General features: G+C 30.0%; 1 protein-coding gene across 2 annotated transcripts in view; it reads right to left on the minus strand.

Annotated features, from left to right (window-relative positions):
* LOC113392058 (ribosomal protein S6 kinase alpha-5-like) overlaps positions 1-22,200 on the minus strand; it is a 112,027-nt gene that overhangs the window by 83,121 nt on the left and 6,706 nt on the right. The window contains exons 1-2 of one of the 2 annotated variants that reach the window (XM_026628292.2): positions 18,616-19,704; positions 5,657-5,725 (exon numbers count right to left, since the gene is read on the minus strand). In XM_026628292.2, coding sequence (XP_026484077.2) covers positions 5,657-5,725; positions 18,616-19,045 — 499 coding nt within the window. In that variant the 5' untranslated portion in view covers positions 19,046-19,704. Of the gene's footprint in view, positions 1-5,656; positions 5,726-18,615; positions 19,705-22,200 lie in introns of those variants that run through there. The other variant, XM_026628290.2, reaches the window with a different exon arrangement.

Genomic DNA, 22,200 nt, shown 5'->3' on the forward strand with positions numbered 1-22,200 from the left:
AAGCAAAATTATAATATATCTTTAAATGGTGGCCGTCTTGATGTAGCCAATATTACGATTTTTTTTTGGGAATAGCATTGGATTCCAAACTTCAGTGGAGTCCTCATTTATCGTCCCTGACAGGAAGACTCAGCTCCGCAGCATAAAAATTAACAATTGTGTCTCACGACACTCGCGCCCCACCCTTATGCTAACTTGTCTATGTGTGCGTAGACGTTTTGCGAAATTATAAGAGTCGGCTCGAAATAAAAATTGACGTGCTCTCACCTTGGGCTCTGGGGAGGGACTGAAAATTTATTGACAGCGATGTCGAATAATAAGTCAAAACCGTCAAATTATTTTCTCCATACTAAAATGTATGGACGACGAATGCCAAAAAGTAAGCAATATTTAAATAAAAATTACTATAATATTGTGAGATATAATAGAAATTGAACACGGTGAACTTATTATTTACACTTTCGTGTTCCCATTTAACCAAAAATACATGTATAAACTAGCCGCTAAATAGCTTAAAAAATGTTAATAGAAAAGGTCGATTTCAGTGTTTGGAGTGATGTTGACGATAAATTTACCAGGTTATTGATACAAATTTTATAAATATCATGCGGTGAAACTTGAGATATATCTATTGAGATACTGAATGTATTTTTTTATCCATAACCAATGCTCCAGTTTTAAGATATTTTAAAAATAGTAAGCGCTATTTTGGCGTTCCGCAAGGACTGTCCTCTTAATGCAATATTGGAAACTGTTATTGATTACTTTTGATGTTTATTATTTCATTCAATGTAATAATGGTTTGTGTACATATTATATAAATAAATAAATCAAACATACCAGACCATATATACTTTAATTAATATTAATAACATCTCATAGACATGAATATTTAATTTATGCATACGACGAAAGTTCACGTTTCCACATTTCTATGTATACTCTATCTTATCAGTGGAGCTGTGACTTAGGGGATTTCCCCTAACATTAGGGAAATCGTTTTTTATAAAAATCTTTTTTTAAAAGCACAAACAACGTTAAATCGCTTTATTATATTTTATGACAACTTAATTAGATAATAACAAATTTTAAATCGCATAGGATTCCTCTAACAACATTTAAAATATGATGTTATGGAATTATTAATTAATTAAAATATATTATCTATTTTGTAAATATTTTAATTATTTATTTAAAGTTAATACATTATCGGGTTTACTTAACTTCTCATAATGCCAGTTAAGTGAGCGTCAAAATCACAATAACGTGAAAATAAAAAGAAGTGTTCGCAACACTGGATCTTAAACACACAGTATCATAACCTTAAAAATATTAACAGCTATAAAGATACGCACAGATATCTTTATAAAAAAACTATAATTGAACAAAAGCAAATTTAAATTTTTATTAAGTTGATGTATAAAAATATAACCGAAAAAGATTGTGAAAAAATACCTATATTTTAAAAATAATTTGCCCTGACTGACTACGGAGAGCCAATGTACAGCCATAACTAATGGCTCCAGAAATCTATGGAATACAATTTAACTTAATAACGTAAGCATCCGCTTTGAAAGGATTTTTGGAAATTTCAAGTCTAAAGGCAAATGGAACGGAACTTTACATGGATTTTAAGTCAGGACGAGCAGCTAGTCATCTATACGAGTGACTTTCAAACCAGCTTCGTTATACCAACTGAACATGGACGTGTTTATACAATGCGTGAATACACACGTGTCTTGGGTCACGTTTACCGAACTATCAGTTTCGATGGCGGAAAGCGTTGACTATACCAAGTGAGTGATAGAATTTGGGAAATTACTTAATAGGGTAAGATTTAGTTACAGGAATGGACCGTACAATGTACATATCTCTTATAAGATATATATATTTATATATTATATGTGAACATAACTTAATTGATAATTTAATTTAAAAAAAAAGGCGACGATCATTATTTAACCACAGTAAATATCCTTTAAATGAATCACTAGTAGGCTTCTCTTTTAAAAAATGGTTTTGTAACGTATTTAATTTTACTCTTCAAATTTAAATGGGACAAAGCAGAGTTATTCCGAACAAACAATGAATTTTCCAACTCGGTTTATTAATGACGGAGTTCCGAAGTAACAAAGTTAAAAACATACTGGAAACATATTAGAAAACTCTTATTTTTAATTCGGTTAAAAAGCCAAATTATCACTTATGTAAGCTCTATAACAGTTTATTATTGGGCTTTAAACTGTATTTATCAATAATAAATATATTCAAAAGATCCGCTTCAATGTCAAAGTAGAATTACAAATACCATCTAATCAATTACTGATTAAAGATTCAACATTATGATACTCTCATACCGGTCAGTGTAATGATATTCATGGGGTAATCTTTAGCAATCCCGAAAATCACAAAGCAAAATTAAATAATTATTCCTTGTTACAGAAGAATAGACTCCAAGAATTAAAAAAAAATAAAAACTCATTAACAGCTCTTCAAACTTCCTTATCAAAAAAAAAAACATTTCCTGGTAACAATTAAAAAAATAAAACTCTTCAAAAAATTATCATTAAAAGCGATATAGTACGCTGTTAAACTATAAATGGTACACTGAATTAACTTCTCTATAGCAAATTAATCAGCGCTGTAATCGCTTGAAATGTCGTGAAACTGCTTTGTTTAAGGGATTATGATCCTTAATGTCAACTTGTATTGCGGTTATATTCGTATGTATGGATGGTACCAACTTTACTATTACAACAGTCATAGAACATGAAGAGCACTGGAAATGGCAGCGAGAGTCTAACCTGAAGCATAGAAACATATTTTTACTTATTGTAATAAACTAAATAAATCTAGTAAACTTGAATAAATCCGAACTATGCAGTGGTAAGATGGTGAAGGAATATAAGATATACTGAAGAATATTTGTGATAATATTAATAAAAAATAGCAATATGTACTTTTTGTGTAATGATTCTTCAATACCTTATATAAGAAAGTTTGATAGTGAGTTTCAACCTTACTGGGTCTTTTTAGTCTTTTTTAATGAAGTACTTGTAAACACTTAATCAAATACATGTGCCTTGCGTTTCAACTGACATATATATTGGCAATCTTGATCGTTTCTATATTTTTTCCAAATTTAAAATAACCAGCTGCTCTAAAACTTCCATACAAGTAGACGCGTTTAGAGTTTATTTCACCAACCTGGTCTTGCTCAAATCTGGTTAGTGTTTTCAAATCACCCGTGTACCATCATCGTATATTCTACCGCTAAACAGCAACACTCAGTAATGTTGTGTTCAGGTTTGAATGATGAATGAGCCAGTGTAACTACAGGCACAAGGGACATAACGCATCGGTTCCCAAGCTTCGTATTAGATTGGTAATTAATGAAATGGACAGACAGACATTCACAGACAGATAGACAGCGCCAATATTTATGGGTAGTGGTGACTGTTCGCCTACCGATGGCATAAAACATAAATATATATACTTGACACCATTTCTCTTAGACTTGTTCTATGATATCAACCGTTACACAATTGACCGAATAAATGCCTCATACGTAACATTAATACTTTACACTGAGTGAACACCCTCGCAAATTATGAGCAGGCGATAACAGCTCCATAACTGTTAAGTTTATTTCCTATATATATTTTTAATTAAAATCTAATGAGAATTCAGCTTTAGACAGTTCGTTAAAAATAAAAACCGAAATGAAATATAATATTATATTCTACTTTTCTTTCGTAACAACAGACAGAAAGATTATACAACATACAACTACTAGTAAGTAGTACTGTAACTGTACTGTAACTACTAAGTATACTATATTTGAAATAATTCTTTGTATGCTAAAATAATGATGAAACATTGACTGGTTAGGTTGTAAATTTAGGAAACACTCGCCTCGCTAAAAACGAAATTTGCAAAATCGTATTTGTTGTGACACAAGAGTCCCTTTAAATTAGAAATGTCACTGATCATTTAAGCTGTTCATTGACTCATTGATAATACAAGTTATTGTGTATATTGACCTATTTTTAAAAATATCATAATTTTAAATATGTATAATAATATTATTTAATAGTATTAATATTTTCATACAGATTTTCCGGTCTATCTGGGATAGGATCTATTTTGTCATATCCCTTGTACGGGCGCCCGTAATCAGACTGGCTCACTTCCTCTTCGAACCGCATCACACGAATACAAAGTTTTTTTACGTGTCTATTTATTGATAATTTTATTTAAAAATTACCTAACCCGTAACCTAAGATATAAAAATAAGTTTTCTGTACAAAGTAGAACAATCCTATCCAAATATAAATATTAAAAAGAAATGTGACTAAAACGTGACTATTTACTTGGTTTCTCGATCAAAACGAAGAAACTTTTAAGTAATCCCTTCACAAAATTTACTGAATTAAAAAATAACGAGACACAATAATTAAGCATTATTTCAAATATTACATTTATATTTAAGTGTAACAAATGTTTTCATTATATACTAAAAAAATTTGAACTGTGAAGTTTCATTGTACGGTAAATACCGTGTCTGTTGGAAAAATAATGGTCAATTAGAACCACACTCAATAGATTTTGTAAATAACTATGAAATATGTCACAAATAAATAATTATTTACTAATTAATTTTCAAGAAAAATCTATAATCACGTTTGCCACACCACGTGGTAATTAATTGAGGAGCTTAACGATGAACTTAGCTCTGTGAGCACTTAAAAGACCCTTTTTATTAAGAGATAAAAAATAAACCTATCAACACCACAGATAAAAATAAAACTCAAAAAAAAGCCCCCATACCCCGGACATCCTCGGTAGACAACTATCACCACGTGGTGGGTCATTGACACGACATCTGCGCTCGCGCAATGCTTTACATTGTAACTTAACTAGCATATTATATAAACAGGTGTCCGAGACTTATATCGATATATTTGACAGTTTAGATTTGCGATATACTGATGAATACGTATTGTTCCGATTCGAAGTTATATTTTACTTTAAAATTAAATAATTTCAGGTATAAAATACCTCCTATACCGTTGAACCGAGTTTATTCCTTGAAAGATTTAAGGTATTACATGCATTAATAACAAATATTTTAAAAATCAAAGAAATTATTCACTTTGAAATTGCTATTTATACATAAAATTCGTTTTTCTATACGCGTTTAAATAATACTATTCAAACAAACCTACGGAATTTATTTTATTTTATTATATTTTTTATTCAACTTATTCTAAACGAACCTTTTAAAATTTATTATAATGGGCTAACAATTTAGTACACTTATTCCAATGATCAAAATTTCCTCATAGATTTTGTGTGAAACTTTTTCTGACACTGTTTTGAGATGTACCAGGCAATCATAGAATGAGAGAGCCTATATTGTTTCTTTAAATATTTTATACTTTATTTTCTACACACAAATAGTTTCCTCATGGATGAAGTTATAGATTTCTGTCTAACAATGCTTTTGGCTTAAGCTTTTTTATATATATGCCAAGCATATCACCAGGCAATCATAAAAAGGAATGGGTTTGCCAAATTTTGATACCGGACTTAAAAAACGATACATATGTATATCGAATCATTTATAATTTAAATAATAAAAACAATAACTCACCTCCAGTTCCAAGTACTTTGAGCAAGTCGAAATGTGATATGTCCACTTTAGATGCGCTGTTGAGATTAACTGTAACAAAAATTTACACATATTAATCATCTCGAAAAAATATTGTAAGATTTCAAACGTTTAACTTTTTTTTTTAAACTGTCAAACAGGTACGGTTTAAAATACAGCGGCTTAAAACATATTTCAAATATATAAACCATTCGTGCATGTTATACACCATTATACATAAAAGGATATACATATATAGAAGTGTATAATTAATTATTTTATAATAATATTTTTTTAGGTATTACGTAAAGGTCAATGAATATGGTAACACTAAGTTGAATAGGCTAGATTTGATTAGAGATTATAAAATTAATCACACCCGTCTGACCAACGTTGTTAATCTAAACTGTTGTTAACTGAGTTAACGAAAGAACAAGTAATTAAATAAGTAAGTTAAGTAAATAAGTAAGTATTTTTACATTGGTTATTATTTTAAATCAATTTTGTGGGAACTTTAAAGAGCGACCTTTAGTACGAATTCGGTCATGTTCGAATACGAATTTCCACCAGCGTCCTTTCTGATAATTTTATTTCGGTTGCTTTGAAATAAATTCTTAGTTTTAATACATTTTCGGAAAGCTAATTAAACGATTATGTTTTTAAAATAATCTGCAGAACAAGTTTCATAATGTGTTTTTTGTTTTTCAGGCATTGTTGAGGGAAAAAAATAAAAAAAATATTGAAATAATATCGTTCTCCGTCTCGCATTTTTAAATTTGGACCGATAATTATTGTTTAAATATTGAAAAATATCCAGTGTTTAATCGTTTTTATAAATCAGAAGAAAAAAGTAGATTTTAATCGAAACTTTTTTTTTAATAAATTTTTGAAGTTGCAATTTTGATTTTTTGGAAAATCTAAAAAACGTGATAACTTAAAAATTGTTCACTTTTGCATCATACATAAAACTATCGCAAATAGTCACCCCTATCACCTCCTAACGGGAATACATCGAATTACCAATAACCCTGTATATGTATATTGTTTTTACATTAACCAATAAATACATTTAAAAGTCGTACTAAATTTTTTTTACAAATTATATATGAACTTGGATTTAGCAAGTGTTGGTGTTTATACAGGATACATATATACTATTGTAACTATGATTAAATACGTATTAAAAATAGTAACTACTGAGTTTCTTGCCGGTTACTCTCAGGTGAATCTATGTGAAGGCGGTTGTATATAGCTTTACATTAAAATTAACCTTGTCAAATGACGATTCTAAAATGCTTGAAAGGACCTACAACAATTAAGTATAACTATGCGGCTACAGATCCTGAGGCATCTCGGTTTCAACCAATAAAAAGTTAGTATGTCTTTCTGGGAAGAAATTCTTCGTACCAATGTCAGGATTGGAAATTGGCAGATTATTCTCTCTTGTGACTCAATAAACATAGTAAGCCATTGGTGTTGCGCCTGAACTCTCTCCGGACGAGTAAATAGAGCTCTTGTTACGCACACGTATTTTAATATTTTTTACGCATTTGAATATCCGCTATTGCCGAAATCGGTCAGAAGATCTATATAGGCTAATGGCAAACAAAAATAATAATAATAATAAATAAAAACATAACATAACAAATATGACGACAAAAAACTATTTAAAAAAAAATATAGAAATTAAACTTTTATCTTCATCCATAAACTGTATTTATAAAAAATCTTATTTGAAACAAAACTACTAGTGACTTATAACGTTTCTGTATCCGTTACATCGTAAATATACATTCTGTCTTAACCTATCTATTTAACTGTCATATCAAAAACCAGCCTATAATTTCACAGTATACCTATACTAACTCGGTAAATGACAACAGATAACACAATAAAAGAAACACGTTCATAACTTTTACAACTAAAAATAGATCAAATTTTCTTCGTACATATTTAAATATAAAATCACGATACAACACATAATACGCACACGCCATTGTCACCTTTATATCTATAACGTTAAAGCGCATATTCTATTCAATAATAGTTACCTTATTACTCGAACAAGATGTTTGATAAAAATGTTTTGAGTCATAAAATTTAAATCTTACAAAAATATAGTATTGTCTCAAAGTCAATAGTTTATTGAACTCGTACTACGCCTGTTCATCTTCAACATCATAATAACCTAATTCAAGAATAAATAATTATATAAATAAATATTTTAAAAGACTTTAAAAAAGAAAAATTCTAAGACCTTTATGTATGTTTGCATGTGCCCGATTTAATCAGAATCTACACGACACGAGCCGCGATAGCCCAGTGGTTAGAACGCGTGCATCTTAACAGGTGATTTCGGGTTCAAACCCAGGCATATATTTTAGATTTTGTTTTATATAATATTACCATTATTATGAATATATAATATTTAAAAAAAGTAATAACCCTATCTACAGCGAATGTATAGTGGATTTATTCAAAAACGTTGGCAATATGAGTGTTTACAACTTTGGAATTCATCAGTTAGCTACCAAAAAATACGCAGTACACAACAGTTTTTGATGTCAATAGCGCGTGTTTACAACAAACAAGTTGCGAAACATAGTATGTATACTCTATTCCAACCATAACAGGAAAAAAGCCAAATCAACTACATTTGACAGCAAATTGAAGCGATATCATTGGTCGAGAGCTTGATTAATCATATTCACTATGAATTTGCGAAAAAATTGCGTTTTGAACGTTGACGAAACTGTTATCGGAATTTTGGAAGCAAAATTAAAGTAAGGAAAAGGAAATAAGTAGTTAAGAGCAAAAATGTTCTATTATAAATAAATATATATTGATCATAAACTCTCAGTGGTGCACATAGCTGAGTTTATTTATTTATTTATTTATTTATTTATTGGAAAAGTTACACCATCAACATATCACTAAGCACTTAAAATTAATATCTGTTGGGTAACATACAAAATGATACGTCATTAAAGGTGTAAACAACATTTAGTTATTAGCAAATCGTATGAAATAAATCATAAATCAAAGTAAAGCTAAGGTTTGCTTATCTTTTTTCCAACTTCCATTGGAATAGGCTATGTAGCCTATTTCCAACACGGAAAGAGTAATAACAAATAAACAACTTTAACCTTGAATCGACGCGATATCATTGGTCGAAAGCTTGAATTATCTATGATATTCATTATGGATTCGCGAAAAATTGACTTTAAATGTCGGCGTAGTAGTAAACTTTGGAAATCTAATTAAAGTGGATATAAGTAGTTTAGTGGAATAATATTGTATTACATATTATATATTAACCAAGGACTATATAAATTAAAGCAGAGCTATTAGCAAATCGCATATATCGGTTTATGTAAATCTAAGGTTTGTTTATCCTAGATTTGAATAGTCTAGGTGGTACTGGCCTGCGTTCTTTACCATCAGCCAGAATTTTTTCCAATGTCATTGTTATAGAATGTCATATTATGCTATCGGTACATACAAAGTACATAATTAACAGCTTACTAAGGGCCCTTATTTGGCAAAGTACCGGTATTCGGTATGGTGAGGCAAATAAATAGTACAATGAAAATATTTGTAGGTAATTATTTGAGACGGCTCGTTTGTCCGGACGTTCGTCGCTTATAAAAATTATAATATGACATTTAAAACAATTATAAATGAAATAATCGTATAATAATATTTTTTACAGTTCGTACATCATAAACATTTTTATGACGATATATATAAATATTAATATTTACATTTTTTTCATACTTTGTATTATTATTTTTAACCGACTTCAAAAAAATAGGAAGAGGAGATACTCGAATTGGCTATTTCAGAACTCCGTCATTTATGAACATATTAAGATATTTTTTTATTTGGAAGTTCATCCTGTTTGGGTGAAAATATACAGGTTGAATTTTTTATGGGCTCGAATATTTTTTTTTTTTATTAAAGTATTATTTGAAGTCGGTTTATATTAGATTTCGGCCTGTAAATATCATAGTGCTAGACTAACCTCATGTCCTTTTGAGGACATGGTTATAAATATGATTGGAACTTTCTCGAATGCCTAACGAATGTGATCGATTCTTTAAGATCTCGACTAATTATTCATACTCTTAGGCTGTTGTAAATGGCTACACCAAGCAGTTTTTTAACGTCTAACAACAAAACTTTCATTTATAAAATTCAATGCAAAGTAATGTACAATGTGTAAGTTTTTTTTCTATGTAAATACAGTTTATAGAAAGAGATACAAACAGCTCATCGGACTTCTTAATAAAAGGCTCAATATATAAAATGTACGATGAAATTTTATTTGTATCATACAAATCTCCACTCAGCGCGATACGATATCTCATTCGCATCTCGACCTAAATTTCAACCGAGATTTGATTTTTTTTATAACGGTTGTATCAATTTGAAATTATAATTGATAATTGCAAAACTAACTATTATAAATGCGAAATTGACTCTGTTACATCTTCACAACTAATTCGATCATTATGAAATTTTTCATACAAGTTTTGACTACACTGACAAAAAATGTTATCATGTACCTTCTGTACTGTATCGTAATTAAAAGATTTGCTATCCCTTCTAACCCCACAAATAAGAAAGAGACAACGATGTTACATTTTTTTTAAATTACATGAGTATATTTACATATTCAAATACTCGTACTCACACACAAGGGTGGCTGCTAGAATCTCTTACAAATAAACTTCTCTTTGTAACTTAAACCTTGTTAATATTAAATTTTCTTAAGAACATAATCGGTACATAAATAATAAAATCAATAGTTTACATTATGAACGGGAAATTGAAATGTTTGATAGTAAATCATAGAAGTCGATTACGGCGTGAAATAAGCTTAGATTTTTTCAAGTTTATATATCATAATCAGTTTTAGTTCCATTAACATTTCAACTAAAGAGCAACAATACGATTAAAAAACGTATACAAATTTGAACGTGCATCTCGCTAAAAACCACTGAACATTTTGACATGAAATCTGTACTATTATATTAAGCGTGTACCATAAGTCAACCTATAACGTAACCACAGCAATGCGTGGCCTGGTCTGCCAGGACTTACATACATTAAACAGCGAATACATTAAGTTCAACTAATCGATAAATTTCAACTATTCGATATTCTAATGTCTAGAAAAATTAAAACTTTTTCTGATAAGTATATGAAGAAAAACAGTTTTTTTTTACATAACATTAGCAGCCTGTAAATTTCCCACTGCTGGGCTTAGGCCTCCTCTCCCTTTGAGGAGAAGGTTTGTAGCATATTCCACTACGGTGCTCCAATGCGGGTTGGTGGAATACACATGTGACAAATTTCGTTGAAATTAGACACATGCAGGTTTCCTCACGATGTTTTCCTTAACCGCCGAGAAAAACAATTCATATAAAATCAATAAAACACAATACTCATCACCTATAGTTCTAACCTCTAGTTCTCGAAAAGATTATTACCGTTTGATTAGTTTAAAAGCTTCGTCAACTAATTGCTTTTGGTCAATTAAAGTAAAATTAAGCTATGTAGTAAAATCGAGTTTTATGTTAAACAATATTTCTTCGGGTCGATTAAAATTAAATTAAACGTCGATAGCGGCGTAAAAGGATCGAATAGTTGCTATGGCTTTAAATCAACGGATTTTAGCACAAATTCCCGCTTAATAAAATCTGATGTATAATTTATCTATTTCTGTGTATTGTATCTATTAATAAAACAAAATCAAAACATAATTTATTCAATTAGGCTCTTGCGAGCATTATTGCATTTTACAGGATTATATAATTATTTTTATGCTTGTTAAATTTACAAAAAACTATCATATCTTCGGTATTACTGTAAACTAAAAGTAACCTTAAAAAATATGAACTCATCCTCACATAATCAATACATATTAGCAAATCTAAACATCAATCATTTCATAATGAATCTTTAAACTCAACTTATTCGAATAGGATTTTTTACAAACACTTGAATTATTTTACAAAATAAACGTTACCACCAAGCTCGAAATGTAGACGAGAAGAACCGGCAAGAAATTCATTTTTAACCGACTTCAATAAGGAGGAGGTTATCAATTTGTCCGTATTTTTTTTCAACAATCGTTTACATGTAACCAAAACAGTATCGACGCAGACGCTAATAACACAGTTTTTGATAAAACTTTCTCTGCTTATTACGGTTACGGCATATGATAAATCACCTGATGGTAGGTAGTCACCACCATATATCACCACCTAACTAGGAAACTAAGATGTTATGCCCCTTGCACCTGTACAAACTGGCTTACTAATCCTTCAATCTGTAACACAAAAATACTAACTATTGCTGTTTGACGGCAGAATATCTGATGAGTGGGTGGTACCCAAATGGTTGCACGATGCTCTACCACCGAGCAAAACTTGTGGATTGTGTTTATAGTCTGGGAAATGACAACGTTCTCAGGAAATAAAAATACAATGAACTGTTTCCATACCAAAGACTCATGTAAGAAAAATAGGAAAATTGTAATAACCTCAACGGTAAAATGATTATCTTGTAAAATAAACGATGGTAACCTATATCCCTAACGAGTATTATAATTGTGATAAGTAAGTTTCTCTGTTATGATTTTAGATATTAAATACTTAAACGATAATCATGGAATTTTGACAATACAGTAGACCGCCGATTATAGTACATATTAGTCTCGGACATACTGGTAATAAATAAAAACGAACTGTCACACATAGAATAAACTTTATCAAGTTTAACAAACACAGTTCTACAACCATAACAGTTGAAATATATATGGACTCCAAGGAGTTGCAACTTGTTACAACAAAACAAAACAAAAATTACTAGGTTTTAATTTTTTTGTCTTACGCATAGGACCGATTCGAATAATTAGCGATTCGGTTAATCGCAGTTCGGATAACCGGCGTTCTACTGTATATAAAACGTGTACATACGACGTTGGCTGTACATAAGATAACATATGATATGATACAGAGGTTTTCAATAAGAATATTTTTAACTTGGGTTATTAAATGGTTCATGTCATACATACAACATTTCCTACCTCAAAATTAACTTTTAAAACTCGTCTACGTGAGCACATATTGTCAGAAGGCCCCTAGCTCTTATGATTTCTGTTATGCACTATTATTATTAAATTAACTATTGTTATATTATATATATGTTTTTACGATACACAGTATATATCAATATTTATTTTGTAGATACTATATGGATATTGTATGCATATGTTCTTTTTTTATGTAGTTTTATATAAGTATGTGCATATATTGTTATATATTGTTAAATAATTTTTAATTACCGCCTTCATGGTTTTTCTGTTTGACTTAAAGGTTGACTGGCAGAGAATGCCTTCAGGCATTAAGTCCGCCTTTTGTTCCATTAACTTTATGGTGGTCAATAAAGCATTTAAATAAATAAATAAATAAATACATCAGCAAAAGAACTTTGGTAAATAAGGCATATTACTTAGTACAAGATTATATTAAAGATTAAAGTGACATATATATATTTAATTCTACTTTACTAATACACTCTGTAATAAATATGGTATAAAGATTAACTACTAAGTTTCTTGCCGGTTCTTCTCGGTAGAATCTACTTTCCTTACTTTCCGAACCGGTGGTTGGTTTATATTTAATCAAAACTGCTTTTATGAAACTACTTGAACAAAGAATATTTTCATTTTGTTTCTACTACAAATAATCGGTAAAAATACAATTAAACGTCTGCCTCCTGTATAAAATGAAAACTAATTCCAAGTTACTATATTGCCATACAATCTCGTACAGTATTATATGAGTTTAAAATTATTTTTTTGGAACTGTGTTAATGTATAAGTAGATCATCTATGTACGTCAGTATATTAGTGATTAGAATATCCAACACCAGGAAGTATCAACTCGACTTTGCGGTCGAAGACTTGGTGTTATAAGTTTATTTGACTGTGTAAATAAGTCTATAGAAATATTAGTTATTTAAATATACATAATAACTGATTAACGTCGAAATACTCTACTGAAATCATACACACAACATACTATGGGTATAAATTTAAATTAGTATAACATATTATATTATACCATTATTTATTTACAATATAAGCTGTCATTGTTTAAAACTTTTACAGCGAGCTTTAAAAGCTCATCAAGCTTTCACGGATATAATAAAATTAAAATATTAAACTACGTAGTTAAATTGAGGAACACAATATTGCATTAAAAAAAATCTTATAGGTACTGAGACGATTTTTAACTAAACTAATATACCTACTATAAAACTATACTTTGTTTGGATCTATAAGTCCATTTTGAAAAAAATATGTTGGCTTATTAGGGTTACGTCTATTTTTATTGAGAGGATATAGATTATATAACATCACGCTTCGACCCGAGGGAGAGGCGCAGTAACGTTTAAAACCTATGATACGTACTAGTAATTAAATATAATATTATGAGAAATATAAATATATTTTTAAAAACGAATGTTCAATAAAATTTATTATTTCGACAGAAACAGTGACATGCATTTTAAACGAGACATAAATATAACACGCAACACCGAGTTTCCTAAACCAATACAATTTATTATTGTCTAATTCATTAATAAATAAACTACCGATGATACTCTACAGTTTCCAGGGAATATATTTAAAAATAGTAATACAATTATTAATTAAATTTTGCTTAAAAAACAAATTATGGAATTACCAAAAATATGTATGCAAATCAAAATTAAAAATAGCTCCTGTACAAATCATGACCGCGTCGAATGCCAAGAATGCTAGAAGAATTTCCCTGTTGAATTGCAATTCCGAGTCTCTGGGTGAAGAATGAACCAACTCCCATATCACAGGAGCTCGTAGGTAAAAATTATATGTATATTGTATATATATGTATAAATATATAATCTGATAACACCAGTGAGATAGTGATAGTGTTACTTGACTTCATAAAGATATAATTATCGAGAGGTTTCTGACCTTGTTGTATCTTTGTAATTTACTATCTTTTAACGTTGATTAAAGAAGGCTAGAGCCTTATTCTGTTTCTTATTTAATTGTTTTTTTTTCTCTACCATCTTTATATTTTCTGTTGATGATATTATGACAGCAGCAAACTTTATCAAGCTGCTAGTAACAACTTCAATTTTTCATTTAAGTGGAATTAATTATAGGTATAGCATTCTTATTTATATACACAACAATGTTGCAGTTTTAATCAAGATATCCCATAAAATATAAATTTAATCTTAATATCTGACAATACATATTTTTCATCATTATTTAATGTGTTTTTGTTTGTGGTCACACTGGTTTCATACTATCAAAAGTCCTTGACGTACACCGCGATAAGGAACAGCCGTTATCAGAGGCATGGTGGTCTTAAATGATTTTAGATTTATAATGCTTCGATTTATTTTAGATTTTTTTTTAATGTTCGAATATTATTTAACAACTGCAACAATAATTAATAAAAAGAAATAAATAGGTGCTAGAATGCCTAAAGCATTATAAATGATATATTCCAAAAATACAATATATTGTCTTTTAAGTATAAATTGCAAAGCAATATTATACAATGATCATACGATTATAGAGATACCAGGTCGGAAAACGAAAATATCGATATATCTTAAAAATTAAATTTTGAGGTTATGTTTGTATAACTAAATATACATTATAGAAAATTAATAGATTTTTTTCTCTGGTACATCCTAGGTACATATTATACATAAATTGCCTTAGTTCACTAATTTATTTTGTATTTGTATTTAGAAAATATTTAAAATTCGAGCAATATACATAAAAAATTGAGCTTAATCACTAGCGAATCAAATTTATCGCGAGATCTTTTATTTTGTCGGCCATTTCCCTTTTTCCCAAGAATCCAGCTGAATCCCGATTACTGGCAACATCTGAATTAGACTCTTAAGCCGACATATACATTTTCATTAAATATAAAGAAAAGAAGCAATGTATTAGATTGATATCTTACATCGTATTATGTTAATACACCTTTAGTTATATACTACATATAAGTAACCATCATTCAACGAAATACAAAATATACACTATCCAGGTAGGCACTTATCATTTGAATTGTCGTTTTACAGTTAGGCAGTAGGTACTACTGGTTCGGAATGTGGATTCTACCGAGCTCTGACAAGAAACTGAATGCACAGTTTCTTTATTATTTTAGCTTATTTATTTATTTGATTTTGTACGATATAATATAACTGCCGATATATAAGAGCCGAGATGGCCCAGTGGTTAGAACGCGTGCATCTTAACCGATGATTTCGGGTTCAAACCCAGGCAGACACCACTGAATTTACATGTGCTTAATTTGTTTATAATTCATCTCGTGCTCGGCGGTGAAGAAAAACATCGTGAGGAAACCTGCATGTGTCTAATTTCAACGAAATTCTGCCACATGTGTATTCCACCAACCCGCATTGGAGCAGCGTGGTGGAATATGCTCCATACCTTCTCCTCAACGGGAGAGGAGGCCTTAGCCCAGCAGTGGGAAATTTACAGGCTGATTATAATATAACTGCTGTGATTATATGTTAATTTAATGAAATAACCCCGTCATATTATGTTTTGCATAATGTATTCACAAGGTAAACAGAACTGATACTAGAAAAACTATTAAAATAATGTAATTGTTATTTTCATGTACACATACATGGTTTTATTTGTCATTTTGTTATATAGTTTATTTTTTTAATTATATATGTTTATATACCTATTTTTTTTATATATATATGTTTATACAATGGGCCTCCAGGTGGTAAATATTCATCACTTCCCATAGACATTTGCATCATAGAATTAATAATGATTCCTCACATTCCCAATGCACCACCAACTTTGGGAACTGAGATGTTATGTACCCTGTACTTACCACTGACTCACTCATCCTTCAGGGTCCTATCACCAAGTATCTCATATTGAATTGAAGGTAAATAAAAACTTCATGATATAACCTACATGTGTCAGATAAAAACTACCACATGTGTTATTTCCAACCCACATTGGAGCAGCGTGGTCAATAAACCTCCAACCCATCTTCTTAAAATATTTTAACCCAGCAATGGAATATTAACACACTGTTAATTTTGTTGAAAACTCAATAAATTATTAGCAAAATTATGTTTTTTCCTGCATATCATAAACTTTATTTAAAATGCAGTAACATTCAGACATGTCCCAAAACAATTATTCCAGATGTAAAACTTGTACAATAAATATAATATAAAATTGAAGATCTGATTTCTATTTAGTTTTTTGTTTTGCTTAAGGGCAATTGTAATTAGGTAAAAAGTATGAATGAGGGCATGTATTTTTTTGATAAATCTTTTAAACTGATTTATATACAAATCATACCAGATGAAGCAGTAAATTTGGGAGAAGGGTATAGTATATAATGATATAGCTTCGCTTTGCAATTTCTCCTGCTATCAATTTTAAAGTGACAAACTCCAATTTCATGATGTTTGTGATAAACTTTAAATGTGCATTGAGAATAACAATTTAGTTTTAATCTAACATAATTTTAAAACTACATTCTATTAATAGAATATTAAGAATGATATATTTATGGCCTGTAAAAACCCCTTTTCTTGAATATTAACATCATAAATTTTACTAATACGTTATTTATGTATTTACTGTAGAACATGTTAATGGAAATGTAAATATATTTCCCATTATTCTAACAACAATGCAATCATATACATGCTTGTATGTTGGATTATGAATGTGTTTGTTTGTTTAGTGATAAAATCAAACACATATATAAAATATGAAATCAATTATGGCAATGAACTTGTATCCAAGTTAGTTTGCCATTTATTGTCTTCTAAATTAAATTATTTCATAGTAAGAAATATACACTCTACTAGGTATTTTTCTACTTTTTTTTTTACTTTTTCGGTGTTTGAAATCTTCTTTATAAACATTAATACTACTGTTAAAAATCCTAAATAAATTTCTACTCATCTACATGATGATGAAATAGCTATGTAAACTGGGTTTATACATTATTTTGTGTATCTATTATTAAATCTATTTCCATCCATAGTTTTATTATTAACAGAAATTAAATAATCATATCAAAACATTAACATTTTTTTTTCTTTTTTTATGCAGATACTTTTTTTTTTTGAAAGATAAAGATTTATGTATTATTTTTATTACAGTTAATCTGTCTATGCTATTGTATGATATTGCACATAATTAATCATAGATACTGTAAGTTAAGATAACAGGGAAACTATTTTTATAATAAATAAAATAGTCACCAAACATGAAGAATAAATCTTATAAATATATTAAGTCAACTTTTTTTTTTTCGAATATTTTGTATTAGCCCTCTAGGCTACAGGGCACAGATTTATATGTCAAAGTAACTTAATTTTTTTAAATTAATTTTGTTTTCATAATATTAATATTAATGCAATTTTTTCAAGTAAGTATATATATATAAAATATTAAAAACTTATTGTCATAAAAAATCATTACTTGATACTTGTGCAATATTCTTGGGATCTGAGCAGAATGTGCTTCCACAAACTTATTTTAAGTATTAGAATATAATATTCATCAACTTACCTAAACATAATAATTTAACCATTAAGTTTTTTTAACTAAAAGGTAATTAATTGGAAAAAATTAAAATTATCAAAATACTTAGGTCGCATTTATCACTTTAAACTGTTTTATAGTAAGTTAAAAGTTGTTTATTGGTATGTAAGTGAAATATCACAATTTCTTCAATCTTATTTTTCTGCCTTAACAGATTATGTTTCTTGGTTTACTTGTAATAAAACAATTTAAGGAATTTAGTTTATAAATTATATAGTTGGTAATGATGAAATAAATATGTGTATTTAAAAGAACAAACCTTTACTTCTTTTCCTAATTTTGCTGGCTTCAACCAAATTCCAATCCACGGAATCCCTAGCTGGGGCAGGCACTGTACCACCAATTAATTCCACTGAACTACTACGTTTACTCGGTCCAGGCACTGCCACAACCTCTTCAATTTTTTTGTCCTTCACCGACACTGTATATTCCACTATTTCTACACTTTTGTCCGTATGGATATTGCTGTGACCATTCATGGGTTGTTCAGTTTTAAGCTTCTTGCTTGGTACCTTCTTATTTTTATGGGCGCTGTGACGACGTTTCAGCTTCGTGGAGTGTGAGGAGTTCCTCGAGCTGACGGGCGACGGGCACCCGCATTCCATACTGCCCTCCTGGTCGCTGCCTTCGTAGTATCCCGACTCGTGCTCAGGCTTCTTGTCAGGCAGACTCATCTCTGCTGTCGCCATGGCTCAACCCTTTAAAACCATGTAGACCTGACCTAAATTCCCGACTACGCTCTCCCGGACGGCGTCCGGTCACGACCGAACCGTTTTTTTTCACTTTAAAACTATTTCGAATTTAGGGAAAGTAAACACGACACGTAATAAATTTCGCGAGCATAGTCAAACCTGCAATGAACTCGCGCGAAGTTCGAGCAAGACCGATCCGCAGAGGGCGCCGCTGCGACAATACCCGACCGATTTAAAAATCCATTATAACTGTACTGGGTACGAGAACCGTGTAGCCAACGTGATTGCTATGCGTCTATGTCGCTCGCAGCTACTTTCGCACCAGTGAAATGTCAAAATGTTACACTTTTTCTCGGTTTTTATTTAATTAATCACAGCCTGTTCTTCGTTTTGTCGCACGATTTTGTTCACAAAAATCCAAATGCTTGTTTTGTATAAAAATACACTACACTATTGGTACAGTCCATTTGACACTTAAGACAGTTCGATTCATAACCTTTTACTATCACTAAAATGTTTGGTTTGTCTAAAAACTATTCTAATCACTTGTATATAAATTAAAAAATGCTAGCGCGAATGACGCCTCACTCAGCGCAATAAAGAACTAAATTGAATTCGAGAAACGCAAAATAGAAACCGTGCGACGTGCGAGAGGCGCTGCCCCCACTACGATACAATTTACGAGGCCAGCCAGACTAAGGAAAACATACAGATGAAACTAATTTGAAATAAGTAAGTACCTATTAAAAATATGCTTATTACATTATAAAATTAAATTGAAGTCTTTAAAGTTGACTTTAATTTAATTTTTCATTAATTTTATATTTTATAGTTGGAATAAATTATATCTAAATTTCTTATATAAATAACTTTAAATCATGAGAACCGTACAAATGGGCACGTAGTCCATAATGTGGCATGGTATTATTGATTATTTCAAGATGGCGTCAAGTTTCTAATAATTTGTCAGATGTAGAAGAATTCGATTCATAAGTTAACTAACTGGACCACATGTTTACTAGAAATATTTTTTCAATTATTTTTTCTGTGTTTGACTTGAACACATACGGATAATGTCAAATGATAACCCTTACTCATTTTAATATAATTATTGTAAATCGAATGCAAATTATATAAAAGAATATAGCACGATTACGCTTACTTTGGTACTTATGTAGTCTATTGATAGTACTGGCAAGAATATTAATAGCACATTGAATTTAGGAATATTATTGTAAATGAATATAATAAATTCATCAACATCGTGATGAAACTATTGAACGAATATTTTGAAGAATTATAAGATAAATAAATATATACTTTTAAATTATCATTATAACACTTAATGTTAAATAATATAATTTTCCTTAGTTTTATATTACAAATTTAATTTTTTATCATACAATATACTTTATCTTCATTTTATCCATGTACTACACAGTCACCATTTCATGGACGTAAACAAAACGAGACAAAGGTATTGCTTATCTATCAAGTAGAGTGAGATAGAAGATGTAAGAGCGTAACGAAAGTTCAAACTATTTTCCATCTCTTTCTAGGTTCTTTTAAGTGTTCGAATTAAAAAAGGGATTGAATAAATTTGTCGATTTACACAAAAATACTCATAATTGTTAAATGATAGGTAACTATCATTAATCGCATTTGTGTGTAGAAAAGTGTAAATTACTATAATGTATTGGACAATAATAAAAAAAAAAGTGTAATTGAAAGTTATACTTCTAATACAATAGTAATAGGGTCAAAGACCAAATATTATAATAAAATATATGCCACTTTTTTGTTAAATATAATATTTGTTGATAAGTTTTAAATAAACACGGCAAAGGAATATACTTTAACATACCAGTGGATAAAATGTCTTTTTAATGTGTTTACGCGTATGACAAAGAGATGACATTCCATTATAGTTTTTAATAAAACGTTATACTAATGTCAATATTAATGTCCTAATTACCAGGCATGAGAATATTGTAAAAAAAAAATTGCGTTATATAATGGGATTGCAATACATGAAACTTAACCAAAGAGTTCAAATAGGGGCAAGTACCACCGAATTTTAAATTGCTTAATTTGTGTTTATTATTAATCTAGTGCTCGGCGTTGAAGGGGAACATCTGAAGGAAATTCAGACGTCTAGGTATTAACTGACACGCATTTTACTAGCGTGATGATTCCATCACTCAAATCTATCCCTTAAAAGGATAAGGTTTGCGTTTGAACCCCATTTATACATATTGCATAAATATATTTTTATTATCAATAATTGTTAACATTAATAAAATTCAACACAAATGAATAAAATACTTTTATATTTGAGGTATTTTGTTCGTTAATAGACAGGACGGGAACAGACTCATAGTCTCGAAACAATAAAATCGCCCTGTGATTATTGTTTTCATATGCAATTCAGATTTGTGTATAATTGATACTAACAATAAATGAATAATTATGTTATGAGACGATGTATCCTTCCGGTCAACCTCGATGAAGACTATCTAACTGCGCAAGAAATATTAAAATGCCTTTGATAGTCCGATAGGACGGCAATCAGTCAAAGGGATTTTAGCCGCAGATCCAAGCTTCACGATCTCTCTTGTACGAATGTGTTTACACTGCCAACATACAGGCTGTTCCACCAGAAGATTGAGTGATTGGTCGATAGAAATATTGTATTTTTTTTATATGGCAACACCGGTATTTAAACCTAGGACCTCAGGATCTGCACTATACGTCACTAAACTAACGTGACACAGACGGTCATTGAAATAAGAGATACAGACAGTCAGTCTTAACAGACCACTAGTCAATATTTACAAGTACAGGGTCGGATTTAGAGGTATGAATGGAGGCTCTGGGGCAACAAAGCAATGGAGGCCCCTATTTATTTTCCAAATAAATTGAGCAGTTATTTTCAGTCAACATATTTGTGCTGAGACTAAAATAATTTATCGTATTTAAAAGGCGTTATTGCCGCCAGTCTCTCGTGAAGATCCCGGGACTATACTCCCGAATACCCTTTCCCTATATTCAACTATGACTTTAATAAATTGATGTAATTATAAATCATTCAGATAATATGTTAATAAAAATAAGAGAGCCACTTCAACCAGTTGCTGACGAAAGACTTACGA

Source organism: Vanessa tameamea, chromosome 27 (genome assembly GCF_037043105.1).
Source record: "Vanessa tameamea isolate UH-Manoa-2023 chromosome 27, ilVanTame1 primary haplotype, whole genome shotgun sequence".
In the NCBI taxonomy this organism is placed as follows: Eukaryota; Metazoa; Arthropoda; class Insecta; order Lepidoptera; family Nymphalidae; genus Vanessa; species Vanessa tameamea.